Below are 20753 nucleotides of genomic sequence, written 5' to 3' on the forward strand. Positions count from 1 at the left end.
AGTAATTGAATTGCTTGGATCAACATCAGTTATTCCGGATTATGTCTGGCACTTTCGAGCACAGGACAGCATTCATAAGTCTAATTACTATCGAGTAATGCCAGGCCCTCATATTTGAATATCTCTGATTTCGGTGTCTCAAAGCAAAGATCACTTCTTACTTAGATGGCATAATTTATTTTCTCTTCTGACCCAAATAAAGTTTTACTTTATTTAGCCAAATGAAATGTAAAAGTTGGTGTAGCTGTGGTTCTCTGCCCTTGACCAAGGAAATACTCAGATGGCGGGCAGCACTGGCTGACTTTCCTTCCTCATCCTTCAGAGTTCTAGAGCCAGCGGGACTTTTCCTGTGCAAAGCTCCAGCCAAGATCAGCAAAAGGCTGCAATCAGGATTCAATCCACCGACCCTCCGGATGTGTGACCCTCCCTGCTGTCCATTCATAAAGGTGAGGGACGCATTGACAGCCATCTGTTTGTTTCTTGTTTCTTTTGTAGTTAAATCTTTTGCCTGGAGTTTTATGCAACGCCCAGAAACTAAAATGCTGTAAATCTGAAAAGTGTTGAATCACTGCAAGCAGACAGGGTCATGAACAATGGAAGTATTTCATGTTAGTATGTTCTTTGAAGGTTGCTATATGAAATTAAGACTGATTGATGTAGTTCTGCCGTTTAAAAAAAATGAGAGAACCAGATTAACCAAACTAGACGCTTTATTTTTATGTAGACCAAAATGGAAAAGTTGTTGGAGCTTAGAGGGACAATTCACAATGATTTTATATTCATTTTTCTAGAGTCTGTATATTTTGTAACAGGTCCAGTTAGTAAGGGGTTACCAGGATCAGGAAGGTTCTAAGGTTGGCACATGGCAGGAGGTGGCTCTTTACTTTAAAAGATGAGGTCGCACTGGTAACTGGACAGCCCTTCCAAGTTACAATATGGCTAAACACCTGTTGTCATGAAGCAGTGTGCCATTTGTGTTTAAAAAGTACCCTTAATGTAATTATTTTATGGTCACTAGGTTCAAAAATGACTGGCAGAATAGCCGTTAGTATGCCCCAGACCAGTCTAAAAAGTAGGATTTTACAATGAATGATGGAGCGCCACCAGGATGGGAATTGTAAACTACGGCTCATGTAGGTACCTACTTCCCCAGTGGGAGATGAGAGCTCCAAAACTTTCAAAAGCCATTCCTGAAACTGAAAGTTATTTGGTGGGTTTATAATTATATAACTCCAGGATGGAGTTCAAAAGCTGATCCCTGCAGTGAACTCTGGACTTTAGAGGCAGAAGGTGAATCAGGGCACAGGCTCATCTGGTGGAGAGGCAGCGTGTCAGGGTGGAGAAAAGTTTTGAGAGATGGGGGAGTGTATCTACTGTCACACATGTGCACCTTGGGGACAGCTAAAGGCTCTGGTGGTGGTTAATTCTCACCAATCCACAGGCTGGTGCTGTATACTAACGCCTCTGCTCTTTCTCCCACTACAGACCGGATGATTGACAAAATTACCATCTCTGATGTCACTTCCCATGTGTGTCCACCTGGACCCGCCTCTTCCTGCCTGACCTGCACTTAACCAGAAATGTTACTATCTTGGAGCAGTCACTCTTGAGAATCGCATATGTGAAGATCTTTCTTTCTTTCTTTCTTTCTTTCTTTCTTTCTTTCTTTCTTTCTTTCTTTCTTTCTTTCTTTCTTTCTTTATGTGTTTATGCTTTGCTTTTTGGTTTTCCGTTATACAGGGTTTGCCTGCAGGCGCCCCAGCTCTTTATGATTGTGATTTTCTTACACTGTTGTATGTTGGGATAGCGGTGCACCAGTCCCAGCTAACAAGAAGGAACTTATAAAGACAGGCCCCACTTTCATTTTGACCATGCCTTTCTTTATATAATAAAACTAGCCAACCCGCGGCGTACCATACGCCTTATAATCAGGCCGCTTTTTTAATGATTTTTAAGCACAGGGAGAAAATTAACATTTGAAAAATCGGAAATGTAATAAATCACCAAGAAAAGTAACATTTCATGTGCCCACCCCCAACTCGTCACCTGAGTCATTTTCCTCTTTGCACAGTCCATATGTAATTGTGTGAGTCACGTAGACTTTTCATTGTTGTTGGCGGTTTTGGCTGCTTTTCTATATATAATCCGCCAAGTCATCCGACCATGGTAGTACCGAGGGGGGAGGGGGGGGGCGTACAAAGGGCAGGGACATAATCAGTGCAAGCGTATGAGCCGCTAGCCATGTTTTTGAAAGTTTGGCCCTGTGCCTTATTACTTGTCATCGCAAAGGCAAGTCTAACAGGAAATTGTCTTCGTCTTAAAGTAAAAGGCAAATTATCCGCGACAAACTGTTTTACATGCTGCATACCAACTTGCAGCGTAGTATACGCCACATATTCACGCCGCTTTTTTAATGTTTTTTAAGCAGAGGGAAAAAAATGAACATTTGCAAAATCCGTAATGCTGCTTTTAGTAAGTACAATGCACACGCGTTTAATTTGTCAGCCACTTTTTGCCAGCCGTCTTTTCTGGTTTTGGCCACTTTTACAGTGTTACCGCTTGTGTATATTAAATCTTGAAATCCTTCGAGTAACTAATTAACTAACTAACACCCACCCACCCAGCTTGTGTGAAAAAAATGTGCCCGTTCTTTCATCATTTTGTTGCAGCCTATCAAATACTTGCTGATCATGTTTTGTAGACTCAATATATACAGTATTGGCTTTTCACTCAGTGCGGGGGCGCGCATTCATCTCGGATTATTACATCCTGCTAGACTAATCTGCTACACGGCTGCATTTGAAAAACTGACTTATCCCGGATGAGTTTCACCGGCATTAATGATTAGGAATCTGGTTGGAACAAAACCCTGCAGCCACAGGGGTTCACCAGGACCGAGTTTGGCAAACACTGCTGAACAGAGATGAAACCGACTCAGGTGAGGAGTGGGGGCGGGCAAAGTAGTTGCAGCTATTGATTATTCAGTGTTGTTTGCCTGGGTGTCTGATCTGCGTTGACTGACATGGCTGTTTTCTGCGTATCCCATGGTTGTCTTCTGGCAGTGTGAATGCCTTGAGAGACAGGGCATCCTTGTGTGGTGAGTTGTTGCAGTTTGTGACCATGTCGCCGACATTATCCCAATGTTGGCAAACAAAGCCAACAGCCATGTTGCGAAGTTTGAGAGCAACAGTTTCGTCAATGACATTTTTACATCCAGCTAGTCTGCTAGACTAATGTGCTACACGTCTGCGTTTGAAAAACCGACTTATCCCGGATGAGTTTCACCGGCATTAATGATTAGGAATCTGGTTGGAACAAAACCCTGCATCCACAGGGGTTCACCAGGACCGAGTTTGAGAAACACTGCTGAACACAGACGAAACCGACTCAGGTGAGGAGTGGGGGCGGGCAAAGTAGTTGCAGCTATTAATTATTCAGTGTTGTTTGCCTGGGTGTCTGATCTGCTCAACAGGATCATAAATAAAAGGAAAACAATGTGAAGGCAATGTCACAGGTGATCCTGTGGTATAGCGGGTACACAGCTCCTCTTCAAAAGCCCATTTTTAAATAAATAATCATCGCACTTACAGTGTAGTGAGGGGTGTGGAAGTGTGGCTGAAACGGTTTCCGGGTAGACTCATGCTGCGGGCATTTCTCCCCTGTGCAGTGTGTGAGCAAGTGAGGAGAGAGAGAAAGCCGATACGTTAGAGTGAGCGAGAGCAGGCTGGAAGGCAATGTGTTCCTGTGGTATAGCGGGTCCATCGCTCCCCTTCAAAAGGCCATTTTTAATCAGGCGACTGACAGTAGTGGAGTCAGGCACAGAGAAGGTGAGCTGCAGAGAGAGCGTCTCGACTCTTGCAGGGCCTGAAGCAGGTGAGACGCTAATGAAAAAGAGGCACAGGGCTTATTGGTTTTTAAAGACTGCTTCCTTCATTGTGTTTTAACTTCAGTTTTAAAGGATTGCGCGGCTCTCTCTTGCGCTGCCTGTGTGTGCCTCTGTCTCTCTCTGGCATTGCCTCTGTGCGTGTGCGTGGCTCTCTCTCTGGTGCTGCCTGTGTGTGCCTCTGTCTCTCTCTGGCGCTGCCTCTGTGTGAACCAAGGTTCCACTGAGGTTGACTAATGAAAAGTCAACGTGGCACAGACAAACAGAAATGACGGTGCGTCGCGTCCGAGTTGGTGGGCGTGGCTGTGATTTTTTTCGTCGTATCCAATGGTCTAAGAGTTGGTGGGCGTGGCTCCTTCCTGCGTGCGCCATTGGCGTCTTACTTGTCGGCGGTTTAGTGAATCCACACCCCTTCCGGCGTGCTTTCCATGGGTGGCTACTTGTCTCCCGGCTTAGTGAATTATATATATAGATGTTATTTTTATTGTTATGAATAATGGCTTGGCCACTGTTAGAATTAACTTGAAGTTAAAATGAATATTGCTAAGGTCTTTAATCTAATATGGGTTTTTGCTCTAACCATCACTAATGGCTGGTTATACAATGATATAATATTCTTAAATAAAAATCTATCTAGAAAAACTAAACAAAGAGACTTTAGCCATTTAAGTAAATATAACAATGACTAAAGCATGAATAAATATTTTGCATGTTAATCCAATTGGGTTAAGTACTGAAACGAAGCAGGCTGTAACAAATTTTCTGTGTTTTATTTTACTATTTCTCATAGTGATGAGGTGGCCTTTTGCTGTTATGAAACAGAAATCTGGAATGCCTTACTAATAAAGAACCACCAGGCTCATGTGGTGGAACATCAATTAAAAAAAAACAAAAACAAGCTTTCTCATAGTTGCTTATTTGAGCCTCTTCGAAGAGCTTATACAGTATATACACAGAGCTATTCAAAATGAAAGATTAGATTTATTTCACACTGTATAAGACAGAAACCCATTCCACACATCACTGGATAGAGGAAAGTTCAAAGTTTGGTCCTATGGTCTTTGAGGTTTCACTCACTCAACATGAGCACCATGTGTAGCGCGACAAACATCAAAACAGTAGACCATTTCTTGCCTCACACGAGTCAACTGGTCCCTAGTTACTGAATTCACAGCTTCCTCAATTTGATGTTGCAGATCTTGAAGATTAGTGGGGATAGGTGGAACAAACACTCTTTCTTTAATGTACCGCCATAGATAAAAATCACAGGGGGTAAAGTCTGGGAGGCCACTGACGATGAGCAAGATCTTGTTGTCCACCTCTTCCAATCCAATTGCACTTGAACAATGGACTCACACTTCACAAATTGCAGCACGCAAAATGATTTGTCTTGTGGTGTTGTCGCCATTTTACTATAAATGTGAAACGCGCTCAGTGGGATTCACTGGTACTTTTAAAAACACAAATCATTCCACTCACATATGTGTTTCATTAAAAAAAATAAAACATTTTGTGTAGCCTATTCAGTCACTCTGAGAAAAAAGGAAAAAAAAAAATAAAATGTGACCATACGCTACACTTCATTAAAATTTGAAACAATCCATCCATCCATTATCCAACCCACTATATCCTAACTACAGGGTCATGGGGGTCTGCTGGAGCCAATCCCAACCAACACAGGGCGCAAGGCAGGAAACAAAACCTGGGCAGGGCACCAGCCCACCACAGAATTTGAATAATTTGAAAATTATAAAACAAAATAAATACAGAGTAACAAATACCAAAACCCATACAACATCTATATATAATTGAAATATATTATAAACTTGTAAACAATCTTCATATATAACTTCAATCACAAAAGCACCAGACGTACGCACCTCTCATCCTAGCGCTCCTGTTTAAGTGCCGGAGCGCAAGTCGCACGCGAAGTCAAAACTTGACAAAAACAAGAAACCATCCAACCAGAAACCAGATAAGAAACCCTGCAACATTAAACCGAATGGATTTGTGCCCACTACAGAGCAATAACGTCTGCTCGTTTTCCAGTATAATAATAACATTATATAATTTCACCGTTAGTTTATTTCACTGGTTGCTCTGAATGCCAGGCCCTGCCGGGCAGCAGGCCACTGGGAAAGCTCCCGCTGATTGTAAACGTCAGTCCGGCTCTGCCTGATATCTATAATGTTATGTCGCTATAATAAAGTTTGCCTTTTACTTCTGCTTTTCAATAACATTCATCTTAAATGAATAGCTTTGCAATTCCCATTTCATGAAAACTACTGTGGCCGGATATGCTCAAGCAAATAAGGAATTAATTGCAAAGTTATTTATTGGTTTGTTTGTTTGTTTATTTATTTAGGTTATGTTAATTGCCAGCTGCAAATTAACACTGTGTGTGAATAAGTGTGTAGGTGTCTTTATGTACAGTGGCAAACAAAAGTATTCAATCTCCTTGAAAGTTATCGTAATTTTCAGCATGACAACACATTTGTACACATTTAGTATTTTCAATGTGAACTCTTATGCTGTAACAATTCATTTCCAAAGTCAAAATAAACCATGTTCTGTAGATATTTAATGGAAAAAAAATGCAACAGTTAGTGTTCGTGTAATTATTCAAACCCTATGCATTAATACTTTGTTGAGAGGCCCTTTGATGAAATAACAGCTGTAATTCTTTTGGGGTAAGTATGTACCAGTTTTGCACATTGTTCATTGTTCAGGAGTGATTCTTCCCCATTCTTCTTTGCAGAATTTATAGAGATCCTCTTCTTTGGTGAGATGGCACCCCAGGACAACACTTTTCAAATAGCACCACAGATTCTCAATAGAGTTAAGATCAGGACTTTGACTTGGCCATTCCAAAACATTCACCTTTCTGTTTTTGAGCCATTCCAGTGTCACTTGGGATTCTGCTTAGGGTCATTGTCATGTTGAAGGATGAATCTTCTGCAATATTGTGTGGTATTTGTGTCCATCCATTGTCCCTTCAATTCTAATAAGATTCCCAATCCCAGCACATGAAAAGTATCCCCATAGCATGATGCTGCCACCACCACATTTCACAGACTGTATGGTGTTTCTTGAGGTATGGACAGTGTTAGTTTTGCATCACACATACCTGTCTGAAGTCTGGCCAGAAAGTTCTGTTTTGGTCTCATAAAACCATCTCCTACATTTTAACTGGGTCTTTCTAATGCTCTTTAGCAAATGCCATACAGGGTTTTATGAGGACCTTCTTAAGGAATGGCTTTCTTGCTACCCTCCTATAGAGGCCTGTTTTATGGAGAGCTCTTGAAATTGTGGACCCATGAACCTTCAGTCCAGCTTCAGCCAAACAGCATTACAGACTTCTAAGAGTGACGGTTCTATTTTCAGTCACCTCTCTTACCGGTCAACATCTCACTCTGATGTTTAGTTTTGGGTGCTGTGATGAACATTCTACTTTCTGATGATGTACCCATTTCCTGACTTTTCCAATTCAATGACTTTGTTTATCACATCAGCAGAATGTTCCTTTATCTTCATTTTTACAGTAATTGTCCAACAAAGACTATGGCCCTTAAAGGGTGCTTTTTATATCCATAGAGATATAAAGAACTCACAAGTAGTACCTAATTATGTTTAATTATGGTAAAATGGCTGTCACCTTTGTGTCGTTTGTGATTAGTTTGTCATTTGCGTTAACCTGGACTTCTCAAAGCACAGAGGATTAAATAGACAAACTTTTACGTTTTTCTTCTTTAGTTAAATATCTACAGAAAATGGTTTATTTTGACTTTTGAAATGTACTGTTACAGCACAAGAGTTCACATTAAAAATACTGACTGGTTACATATGTGTACAAATCTTTGTCTTGCAGAAAATTATGAAGGGGGATTGAATATTTTTGCACACCACTATACAGTATGTGTGAGAGTGGTTCCTGTGATGATTTTTTGCATTGTTGGTATCTATCTATCTATCTATCTATCTATCTATCTATCTATCTATCTATCTATCTATCTATCTATCTATCTATCTATCTATCTATCTATCTATCTATCTATCACTTGTGTACTTATCCTGTTTGGTTCAGACATTTGGTGATACGGCACTGAAGATTATCAGTAATTCACACCTGTGGGGTCCACAGTTGCATGTGGTTCATTACATGCATTCCTCAAATGGCCTCCAGAGACAAGAAGATATTTTTCACTTCCACTTCCCCTTCTTTGTTAAAACAAATATGGGAATCAAGTTCTTTTTTTGAAGAAGGAAAAAAGCATAAAGTATAGACACATCTTTTTCATACCATGTGCTTTAGGAAGAAGGAAGTAATGAAGCTGGCTGATACAAAGTCTCAAGGGAACAAATTCCCAGCTATCAGACAAGCATCAGAACTTCACACAGCTATGTATCTGACAACGGACTTTTCATTTCAAATGATGTCAATACCTTTTTTTCTCTTGTTCTCCTGTTTTAGTTGCCTTTGTCACAGTACAGTATTTTTTACAAATTCTCCCCGTGGCTTTGCCTTCAATCCCACAAGAAAGAAGGGTGAATACAGCCTTCAGTCATAGTAGAATTTAGAATTTAGTTCTAATTTAGTTTAGAATTGTTTATTCTAAATTTAGACTAGGATTTTTCAACAAGAGCACAGAGCATCAAAATTTCGCAATAATTTTATTATTACTTACTTGCAATTTACACACCAAATTTTCTTCTGCTCATATATTCTTATATATAAACATCTACACGTGGAAGTGTGTGTGTCTGTCCGGCTCGGAAGTAAGAGGTGGAGTCGGGGTAAGGGCTCCATCTCCGAGGATACACAAACAAGGCCAGCGTGTCGGCAAAACAAAACCTCCAAAGAAAGACAAAGTTGCTTAGCCGCTAATGCACAAGCGAGGAGAGCACGTTGGCAAAACGACAAAACATTCCTTTCAATTACCTGACATCTGTACATATTAATTTTTTTCTGACGATTTCAATAGTTTCAAGACCCCATGCTTTTTACAGCACAGGCTTACACAGCTAGTAATATATATCGATCCACCTCTTGAACCCTCAGGTACCACTCCAAACACAAGGTAAAAGCACAAGACTTCTTTATTTTCTTATTATACAGTGCACAAAGCACCCTCCACTCCACACTACTCATATAATCACAAAACCAATACTCAATAACAATCCTCCACTCCCAGACACTTCGCCACCCTACCTCCCAGCTCAGCTCAGTGTACTGGGCTTTCCCAGAGTCCTTTATACTCCCTGACCCGCAGGTGTTCCTGTTCCATTACCCACAAGTCCTTATTCCTTCCGGGTCAGGGTAGAAGTCCTTTTCTTCAACCTGGAAGTACGTCATCTCTCCTGTTCACGTGACCAGGACATACTTCCAGGTTATAGATAGATAGATAGATAGATAGATACTTTAGGGCACACATGAGTCCACGGGCCTCCCGACAGCGACTCCCAGTGGTCCCCAGAGTATCCAGCAGGGCTGTGTATAAAAACTACATATTCCATGAGGCCCTGCTGGAATTCGGGGCACGTCCATGCTGTCAGGAGAGCTCCTCCTGGTGGCCTGGGGGTGAGGGCCGGAATATGAAGCCGGCAATCCATCACAATATATATATGTATATATATACAGTCATATGAAAAAGTTTGGGAACCCCTCTTAATTCTTTGGATTTTTGTTTATCATTGGCTGAGCTTTCAAAGTATCAACTTCCTTTAATATATGACTTACCTTATGGAAACAGTAGTATTTCAGCAGTGACATTAAGTTTATTGGATTAACAGAAAATATGCAATATGCATCATAACAAAATTAGACAGGTGCATAAATTTGGGCACCCCAACAGAGATATGACATCAATACTTAGTTGGGCCTCCTTTTGCAAATATAACAGCCTCTAGACGCCTCCTATAGTGTCTGGATTCTGGATGGAGGTATTTTTGACCATTCTTCCATACAAAATCTCTCCAGTTCAGTTAAATTTGATGGCAGCTGAGCATGGACAGCCTGCTTCAAATCATCCCATAGATTTTTGATGATATTCACATCAGGGGACTGTGACGGCCATTCCAGAACATTGTACTTCTCCCTCTGCATGAATGCCTTTGTAGATTTTGAACTGTGTTTTGGGTGATTGTCTTGTTGGAATATCCAACCCCTGCGTAACTTCAACTTTGCGATTGATGCTTGAACATTATCCTGAAGAATTTGTTGATATTGGGTTGAATTCATCCGACCCTCGACTTTAACAAGGGCCCCAGTTCCTGAACTAGCCACATAGCCCCACAGCATGATGGAACCTGCACCAAATTTGACAGTAGGTAGCAGGTGCTTTTCTTGGAATGCGGTGTTCTTCTTCCGCCATGCAAAGCACTTTTTGTTATGACCACATAACTCAATTTTTGTCTCATCAGTCCGAAGCACTTTGTTCCAAAATGAATCTGGCTTGTCTAAATGAGCATTTGCATACAACAAGCGACTCTGTTTGTGACGTAAATGCAGAAAGCATTCTTAACACTTCTGGGTCAGATCAAAACTCTTCTTTTCTTCAACCTGGAAGTATATTATCTCTTCCATTCCCGTGATTGTGAAGGCTAGTTGGAAAGTACAAGTCCCTGGGCCTCCCTGCAGCGTCCCTTGGCGGCCCCCACGGTATCCAGCAGGGCTGTGAAGAAAAACTCCAAGGTTCATGATGCCCTGCTGGAATCTGGGGCACCTCCATGTTGCTGGGAGGGCTCCATCTGGCGGCGTGGGGGTATTGGCCGGGAAGAATGACCGGCCATGTACCACACTGTGTATATATATATTTATATATATATATATATATATATAGAGTGATGGACGGCCAGCAGCTCAACCCCTGGAATGAAAGGATGGGGGAAGGCAGCGACTTGCTGACACTGCTTCCCCCAAGATGATAGATGGCAACTTCCCTGGACTACAGCGGTGTCCCGGGTGCCCGCAGGGCACTATGGGACTTGGATTTCGGCAGCACACCCCTGTGGGGTACTGTGGGTGCCACCAGGGGACGCTGTGGGATGTTGGTGGGAAAATAAATTCTCACCTAGCCCGGAAGTACTAATGGACTATGACAACGGAAACCCTGAAGTACTTCTGGGCCGACTGAAAACTTGAATTCTTCAGCTGACCCAGAAGTGCTAGTAAATCTTGTGGGAGGAAAAATAGAAGCACTTCCGGGCCAAGAACTATATAAAGGACTGATGGGAACCCAGCAAGTGAGCCGGAGTTGGGAGGGAGTGTGACAGAGCTGCTGGGAGGAGAGGAGGAGAATTATTGTGTTTAGTATTGTATAATTATTATAGTTATTACTTGGTTATGGTGGTGTAGGTGCTTTGGGGCACTTTGGTGCTCTGGGTGTTTTTAAACCTGCGCCTGCATCTGTCTGTTGGCACCAGCGCCCTCAAGCATCCGTTTATTATTGACTATATATATACTGTATACATATACTGTATATTTTGTGTCAAAGCCTGAATGGACTCCATAACCTTGCCTGGTTGGGAGGCCTCTATAACAGATGGTCAGAAAGGGAGTTGCCCTGGCCAGTAGTCTAGAATAACATATGTGTGACTGAAATGGAGAATCATTTTTCTCAGTCAGAAGGCCAGAGGAAATGAGGGACAGTTGGTTGTCACCCATATCCTATATTGATGCCTGCAGGTTTTGTAGGGCTTCCCTTTTGGGTTCTGTGGGGGCTGCCAGAAGGAGCAGTTTGGAGATGAATGCTCAGATTCTAAGATGGTTCCTGGAAGCACTTCCCAGAGACAATGGTATGACCTTGGAAATACTCCTTTTTGGTGGGGCAGTTTGAACCCCATATTCCCTGTCATGTTTGGGAACCTCTTGAACCCACCACTGTCAACAGTCATAGCCGAGATGAGCAATGGAGATGAAGATACACACATAGCACAGGGTAGGTGCGTAAGTGCCAAGTGCTCAAAAGAAAAACAGCATTCAAAATAGTGCAGTGAATCCAGTCCTTCAATGAATAAATAAATAATCCCATAAAAACAGTGGTTTCCTCCCACAGTCCAAAGACATGCAGGTTAGGTGGATTGGTGATTCTAAATTGGCCCTAGTGTGTGCTTGGTGTGTGGGTGTGTTTGTGTGTGTCCTGCGGTGGGTTGGCACCCTGCCCGGGATTGGTTCCCTGCCTTGCGCCCTGCGTTGGCTGGGATTGGCTCCAGCAGACCCCCGTGACCCTGTGTTCGGATTCAGCGGGTTGGATAATGGATGGATGGATAAAAACAGTGTTCAATAGTGGAGGTTAAAATCCCATCCCATCCCAGTCGATTAAATTCGAGGTTAATGTCACTAGGAAGGACAGTCTCTTTAAAAACAAACAAGTTGGTGGCTCTTGTAAAACTGACATGCACAGGATTTTGCAGCAGAGGAGACACCCCACCGACAGATACAGCCAAGTGTATTTTTCAGGCTCAGGTCCCTACTGTCCACCTCACCTCAACTCACTCCTTCAGCTCCAGCCACCTTCCCCAGCTTTACACAGGAGCAAGCCTCATGTCAATCCACACTCCCAGGAAACACTCAGTGAGAGTGACCCCCTTGTAGCCCCAAGCGTCAACTTCCCAGCTTGCCTCCTCTCCTCCGCCCCCTGGCATCTCCCAGTCCTGCCATATCTTTTTGTTTCTCTCCTTTTTTTAACCTCTTTTTTTTTTGTTTTTTCTGTGCTATTACCCCCTGAGCGCCAGGTGTGAATGTGCTGCTTCGTCCAAGGCAATAATAAGGCATCTGACTGACATTTGCATTTGTACATGTACAGTATGTTCAATCAGCCAGGTGGCCCAACCTTCCTGGGAACAAAGTATGTTTGCGCTCCCCCACAGCCAATTCCAAACTTGCACACACTTGGGTGCGATTATTTTTTAAAAATTTTACAAACACTACGGACCACTTATCACATTCCAGGGTTGAGTTTAGAAGGGAGGCCTTTTTTTGCCCTTGGATTCAGAGTTGGGAGAGGAGCAGGACAAACTCGCCTGAGAGGAGTTGCGGAGAGATAAAAAGGATTGTAAAAGAGAAGTGAGTGGAACACGAGAAAGAACCTGCATGAAGGTCATTTGAACCAGGGACTGTTTTTGTGTAGTTTTCCATAGTGGTAGGGCTCTGACACACAAACACACATGAGTGTATATGCATGCAAGAGTTTATAATGGATATACTGTATATATACATCTGGATATCTATACTGCTATGGACTGGGTAATGTGTTAGGAGCAAAAGCACGCCACATTGTTTGATGGAAATGAAAATTATCAACCTACAGAGGGCTGAATTCAGACACACCCTGAAAATCAAAGTGAAAAAATGATGCGGCAGGCTAGTCCATTTTCCCAAATTTAATTGCAGCAACTGAAAATCGTACTCAGTAGTTTGTATGGCCCCCACGTGCTTGTATGCATGCCTGACAACGTCTGGACATACTCCTAATGAGACGACGCATGGTGTCCAGGGGGATCTCCTCCCAGATCTGGACCAGGGCATCACTGAGCTCCTGGACAGTCTGAGGTGCAACCTGGCGGCGTCGGACGGACCGAAACATAATGTCCCAGAATAGTTCTAGTGGATTTAGGTCAGGAGTGCATAGGGGCCAGTCAATGGTATCAATTCCTTCATCCTCCAGGAACTGCCTGCATACTCTCGCCACATGATGCTGGGCATTGTCATGCACCAGGAGGTACCCAGGACCCACTGCACCAGCATAGGGTCTGACAATGGGTGCAAGGATTTCATTCCGATACCTAGTGGCACTCAAGGTGCCTGCTGGCCTGTAGAGGTCTGTTTGTCCCTCCATTGATATGCCTCCCCATACCATCACTGACCCACCACCAAACCGGTCATGCTGAACGATGTTACAGGCAGCATAATGTTATATATGGCTTCTCCAGACCCTTTCACATCTGTCACTTGTGCTCAGGGTGAACCTGCTATCATCTGTGAAAAGCACAGGGTGCCAGTGGTGGACCTGCCAATTCTGGAATTCTATGGCAAATGCCAATGAAGCTCCACGGTGCTGGGCAGTGAGCACAGGGCCCACTAGAGGGCGTTGGACCCTCAGGCCACCCTCATAAAGTCTGAAGTTTCTGATTGTTTGGTCAGAGACATTCACACCAGTGGCCTGCTGGAGGTCATTTTATAGGGCTCTGGCAGTGCTCATCCTGTTCCTCCTTGCCCAAAGGAGCAGATACCCGTCCTGCTGCTGGGTTATGGACCTTCTAAGGCCCTGTCCAGCTCTCCTGGAATAACTGCCTGTCTCCTGGAATCTCCTCCATGCCCTTGAGACTGTGCTTGGAGACACAGCAAACCTTCTGGCAATGGCACGTATTGATGTGCCATCCTGGAGAAGTTGGACTACCTGCGCAATCTCTGTAGGGTCCAAGTATCGCCTCATGCTACCAGTAGTGACACGGACCATAGCCAAATGCAAAACTAGTGAAAAAACAGATGAGGAGGGAAAAATGTTAGTGGCGTCCACTTGTTAAACCATTCCTGTTTTGGGGGTCATATCATTGTTGCCTCATTTCATTAACGCCAAAGCAGTTGAAACTGATTGACACCCTCCTCTGCTACTTAACTCACCAGATCAATATCCCAGAAGTTTCATTGACTTGATGCAATACTCTGATTAAATAGTGTTGACAAATACCCACAAATAAAATACAACAAATGAAGTAAAAAATATATTGTTTCAGACTTCTGTTCATATGCTGTGCACTTTTTTCCTTCACGAAGAAGGTAGATTCACCTTGTAAACAGTAATACATGTTTCGTTATTATTATTTCATGGGTTAGAATGTGTTTTCTTTCTCGTGGAGTGAACAGCTCCCTTAAAGCTTGTTTTGGACTGTAGTTCCAGCATATGGCTAATTATACATGCAAATTAGCCCTGCAGTGCCGCAATGTCTGTGTACAGGGATCAGTATTATATATGTATCTATAATGCTTTTTCTTTATTTGTTTTTGTACTGATTAGGTGGTGACATCACGAATACCCAAAGCATGAACCTGTAATAGGCATGCGTGAAAGTTCTGTGCATGACTTCTACAGCTCTGTGATGTCACGTTGGCCCTACAAATATTATGTGGAGCTGGGAAAATGATGTTAATTTAAGCCAGCCACAAGGTGAATCTACAGGAAAATACTTGGCAAACAAGGTCACTGACAAATGCAGCATATAAACGCTGTGAAGAATGCTTTGGAGAATTTCACCACTCAGCACTAATCCTCCCTCACCTACGGTCATGAGCTCTGGATAGTGACTAAACAGAGGAGGTTGAAAGTGTAAAATGAGGTTCTTAGGCATTGTAGCCGACTCACTCTCTCTGTTGAAGTGGTTTGCTTAGCAATTATTCTGCCATGATGTCAAAAAAGGAAGAAAAATTACAGAAAGGATCAGAACATAATGAGGAAAAAAATTTTTTGACTCAAAAAAAGAGAACAAAATAGCCAAATAGCTGTGAAAACTAAATCATCAAGCTCAAACTGTTTAGCAATAATCAATGTTTGTCTTTAAAGAGATTTTTATGTTTGTTTTGATAAAATATTTTTTATTAATTTTTAATTTGTTTGGCTACTATTTTTAGGACCACAGTGATCACCTTATTGCTTTGACTACTTGAGTATAAGAGAGGAATGAATGGATAGGAAGATAAATAAATATATAAAGACATGTTAAGTAAACTAAGCCCGCTTCATAAAACCTGCACACAGTCTGTAGTTTATAAAACATTTTAATTTATTGGCATGTTTTCATTAAAAAAAAGAAGGCTCATGCCTCACTGGCATCCCAGCAATAATATTTTAACTTAGTTCCCATACTGTACATACATCATTTAAAGGACTGTTCATGCAAGATAAAATACAAAAACAGATTAATGTTACTTTGTTAAAAATATTATTAAATAATATTTTATTAAGTAAAAATTAATCTTGTGTTACAAAGCAGTACAGTACTGTTATTGCATTTTTTGCTCCATATAGTTTTGATATTGTTGAACACCTATTGTTATTTATATTTAAGAAACAATTTAAGTCACTTTAGTGCATACTTAATGTAAAATCTACAAGGGTCAAAAACAAGAAGAATGCTACAATGTGCTTCTTCCACTCCATCTATTCCTCTGGCCTTTTGTCTCCCCCCCCCCCCCCCCCCCCCCCCATTCATCCAGGTTTTTATAAACACAAAATAATAATATTGTGTTTTGTTATAATTAATAACAGCATACTTGCACAGAAGTGTTATGATGTAATATTGATTTGTACTTCTGAGTTTTGATGATATGAACATACAGAAGATATTTGTGTGTAAAAAATATATATATATATATATATATATATAATATACATGTACATATGAGTATACTGTACAGTGGATTCATCAAGTATTCAGATCCCTTGAATTTCTCCCCATGCTGTTATGTTGCAGCCTTGGGCTAAATTGTTTAAATTCATTTTTTCCCCAGAGCAAGGGGAAAAGGTGTCATTGTGCTTGACTTATCATTCCCCAGATCAAGTAACACTTAGTACCCCAATGCGACAACACAAAAACAATTTTTTTTCAGCATGCTTTCCCCATGTGAAAGACATTTTTGTAAATTGATTAAAAATAAAAAAAACAACTGAAATATCATAGTGATACAAATATTCAGACCCTTTGCTATGACAGTTGAAATTCAGCTCAGATGCACCCCATTCTGCTGATCAATTTTGCGACATGTATCTTGGAGTACACCACCTGTGATTCATTTAATTGCCTGGACAGTATTGGGGAAGGCACACACCTGTCAATAGAAGGCCCCACTAGTAAACAAAAAACAAGGCATGGGATTGAATGAATTACCTACAGAGCTTAGAGACAGGATTGTGTTAACGCAAAGATCTGGAGAACATTACAAAAAATGCCTGCAACATTGATGGTTCCCATGAGCACAGTTGCCTCCATAATTCTTAAACAGATGATGTATGGAACAAACACAATGACTCCTAGAGCTGGCCAACTAACCAAGCCAAGCAATTATTAGAGAAGGAACTTGGTAGGAGAGGTGACCAAGAACCTGATGGTCACTCTGGCTGAGCTCCAGAGAACCTCTGTGGAGATGAAAGAACCTTCCAGAAGGACAGCCATCACTGCAAAACACAACTGATCTGGGATTTATGATAGAATAGCCGGACAGAAGCCTCCAAGAAAAGTAAAAGACTCTTAGAAGCCTGCTTTGAGTTTGCCAAAAGGCACCTAAAGAACTCTCAGACTGTGAGAAGCAAGATGAAACCAAGATTAACATTTTGTCTGGAGGTAACCAGGCACTGCTTATCACCTGTGCAATAGCATTTCAACAATGAAGCAAGGTGGTTGCAGCATCATGCTGTCGGGATGATTTTGAGCATTGGGGATCTAGATAGGGTTGAGAGAAAGCCAAATGGTCCAAAGTATACAGATATGCTCAATGAAAACCTGCTTCAGTGTCATCTGTCCCTCAGACTTGGCAGAAGGTTCAACTTCCAACAGAACAATGATGCTCAGCATGAAGCAAGGACACAGGAGTGGCTTATGGTCAACCCTAGGAATGTCTTTCAGTTGCCCAGCCAGTGCCCAGCCTTGAACCCTATCAAACATCTTTAGAAAGACCTGAAAACAGCTGTCCACCACTGATCTCCAGCCAGCCTGATAGAGGTTGAGAAGATCTTTACAGAAGAAGGGCAGAAAATCCCTAAGCCCAGGTGTTTGGCAATTGTCACATTGTACCCAAGAAGACTCCAGGCTGTAATGGCTGCCAAAGGTGCTTCAAGAAAGTATAGGGTGGTCCAGATCTAATTATGCAATTTTCATTACGCTATAACTTAAGTTTATTATATAGAAAATCATCCGAAAAATCCCAGACCATCGAGAAGTGTGCGAACTGATGACATGAAGAATCGTCTTCGCGCCGAACTGGAATCGTCCCTGCATAAATCAAAGTCATCCAGACGATCTGGATCTGCATAATTAGATCTGGACCACCCTGTACTGAGTAAAGGGTCTGAATATCTGTGTCAATGCAATATTTCAGTTTTTTATTCATAATACATTTTCAGAAATCACTAAAGTCCTGTTTTCACTTTGTTATTTTGGGATATTGGTGTTTTTTTGATGAGGGGAAAAACATATTTAAATTACTTTAGCACAAGGCTTCAAAATATCAAAGCACACTTTCCCTTGTCACACACATGCGCATGGGAGGCAGCTAAAAGGACCAAATGAAGGTAACTCTTTCTCTGTTATCCCTGCAGACCAAACACGGGAAATTCTGCCTGATTCCGGCCACGATGACATCACTTCCAGTTCCTGCCACGATGACATCACTTCCGGTTCTGGCCACCCTGACATCACGTCTGGTTCCCTGCCTTAAAACCCGGACCACTTACTATGTTTCCTCAGTTCTATGTTGGGCTTAATCTTGCACACATCTGTGCAACCTATTTTCTTTCTGAATCTACTGTAAATTTGGATAACCACATATATACTGTACATATTATTGAAAATGAATACATACTGCACATATGCATTTAATATACATACACAAATAGTGTATATGCAAATGCATACATATGTACATAAACATATAATTACAATGAAAACTAACATATACTGTAAATGTGCAAGAAGATACATACAGTATATGCATATTCACACAAATTCATGCATGTGCACATAAACATATGAATATAAATATATGAATAAACATATATGTACATATACATGAAAGTGAACATAAACCTACTGTATATATTTCTTTTGCAGGTAGTGTAGTTTTACGGTTCCTAACAGCCAAACTGCAAATCACTGCTGTACAGTGTGATCCAGAGCAGGTCATGGAAAGTGCTTACTATTCAGCTTTGCTAATAACAAGTAAAAGGTGTCGTCCTGTGCTGTTTATAGAAGTTGCTCTGGGAGTCTGTTCAACAACAAAGTTACCACAAAAAATAAAACAATAAATGAACACATTACTTTTCTTTGCAGGTTTCCAGTAGCTAGTTTAAATTTCATCAACCTTGTTTTATACGTCAAGAAAATTTTGATGAAAGTGGGAGCCATGGTGCTTCAGCTCAGCAGAACTGGATTCAGCTCTCAGCCTGCTCACTGTCCATATCAAGGCTGCATGTTCTCCCCATGTGCACGTGCTGTTTCTCTGTACATAAAGATATGTTGCATTAGCGACTCTAAATTGATTTAGAATGAGTGAATGTGAGAGTGTCTTCGTAAGTGTTCCTTGCGGGAGACCCTTCCCTTCCCATCCCTTCCAGAGCTGGGCGCCTTCTTTGCACTCAGTGCTGCTGGGATAGGTTCCTGCTTCTTGAGTGGAGATACTGGTCTTCCAAAATGAATTGATGTATATATTCATGCATTAAAAGTTGCAAGAAAATTCCGTCTCTCATATTTTCCTTAATAGCCAGCAGTAATGAGCTACACATTATTCTTATTGCTCCCACATACCCAAAACCCCACTTCAGTCACTATCCTTAGTAAACCTATGCTCATGCTTTTTTGTCACATGCATGTTGAAACGCTTGTGCCGAAAGTAGCTCTGATTTTTCTGAGAATGCCTGATAGACGCATATTCCTCTTCAGCAAGGTAAAATTCCTCCTCCTTTTCTTGGCGCTCTTCCCTGCCTCTTTCTCTCTCCTCACATTCACTTCCATTTCTGTCCTTCTCCCCCAAGCTCTCCCTTGGCTCATTCTGCGCACCAGTCACCTCTCTTGGTGAGAACGAGCCCCCGCCTTGATGACAGTCCTCAGGACTAGAGTGGTTCATCCCATAGTAAGCCTCTTCATCTTCTTCCTGACATGAACTGCCCTTGGCACTTTCTCCATCTGACTGAGACACGCACAATTTGGGCCTGTGCTTCTGTGAAAGGTCAAAGGGCTCATCCTGCACAAAGCCGGCCATCACATCTGTTTGGGATGACAGTCTGAACCTTCCTCTCCTCCTAAATCCTGAAAAGGAGATAAACAGATGAGATTGCTAACAGGAAATCACTTTTCCCTTTCGGAGCGGCGACTTTGGGAAAGTAAGCCTTGGCCAACTCTTCAAATAGGAACCGACTGAGACATGATGCTTGCATTCCCGTCTCTCAAGAAATACAATCAATTAAGGCCATTAAGGGAAAGAAAATCTCTAAATAACTGATCTTTATGGCAGACGCGTAGCTGGCATGAACACTACCATTAATCACAGCTTTTCAATAATCATTTTTAGGACATATTTGAGCACTTTAAAAGTGCAGTCAATTAGTTTTTAATTCTGTGTCTTTCATTGGATCCTTTTTTGTAATTTCTTAACTAACAGAGTGACACAGTAGTGTGATAACAACACCACTCAAGGAGAAAGGGCTCAAATCCTTAATTTATATGTGGAGTTTGAAAGGTCCTGACCATGTACTTAGGGGTTTTACTATGCTGATTTCCTCCTACATTCCAAAGATATGTGTGTTTTATAGCTGGCCCTGGATTACTGAGTGTGACTGTATGCTGCAGCCCAGGGCCCCACAGGCCCCCTTTTTGTTATCCCTGGGATCAGCATTAGCTGATACCTATTCAAAGCAGCTTACAAAAGAGATCAACATAATCAAACTGTTTGAGAACAAGTGTTACAGTACAAGGGAACAAAACTGATCATCACAAATGAAGAGCCCAGTCAGCCACTAGTCACATGTCCACCATCATATTCAAGAAGGGCAGCTGTTGGAATTTTTTTTGTAGCAGCAGGAGACCTGAAAACGGCTGTCAGAATGCAAAATACATTAAGAAGAAAGCGATTTGTCATATTGTAATAGTGAAAACTGGCAACGTG

The 20753-nt window shown here is 41.8% G+C and overlaps 2 protein-coding genes across 2 annotated transcripts in view; one reads left to right on the top strand and one right to left on the bottom strand.

Annotated features, from left to right (window-relative positions):
- Positions 1-1648, top strand: part of ptcd2 (pentatricopeptide repeat domain 2) — a 53010-nt gene extending 51362 nt beyond the window's left edge. Inside the window, exons 11-12 of the mRNA XM_028805659.2 lie at positions 323-446; positions 1486-1648. Of these exons, the coding sequence (XP_028661492.2) occupies positions 323-421 (99 nt within the window). The 3' untranslated portion in view covers positions 422-446; positions 1486-1648. The remainder of the gene's footprint in view (positions 1-322; positions 447-1485) is intronic.
- Positions 1649-15638: 13990 nt separating this feature from the next.
- Positions 15639-20753, bottom strand: part of znf366 (zinc finger protein 366) — a 49796-nt gene continuing 44681 nt past the window's right edge. Inside the window, exon 5 of the mRNA XM_028805660.2 lies at positions 15639-19897. Within this exon, the coding sequence (XP_028661493.1) occupies positions 19410-19897 (488 nt within the window). The 3' untranslated portion in view covers positions 15639-19409. The remainder of the gene's footprint in view (positions 19898-20753) is intronic.

The sequence above is a fragment of the Erpetoichthys calabaricus genome, chromosome 7 (assembly GCF_900747795.2).
Source record: "Erpetoichthys calabaricus chromosome 7, fErpCal1.3, whole genome shotgun sequence".
Taxonomy (NCBI): Eukaryota; Metazoa; Chordata; class Cladistia; order Polypteriformes; family Polypteridae; genus Erpetoichthys; species Erpetoichthys calabaricus.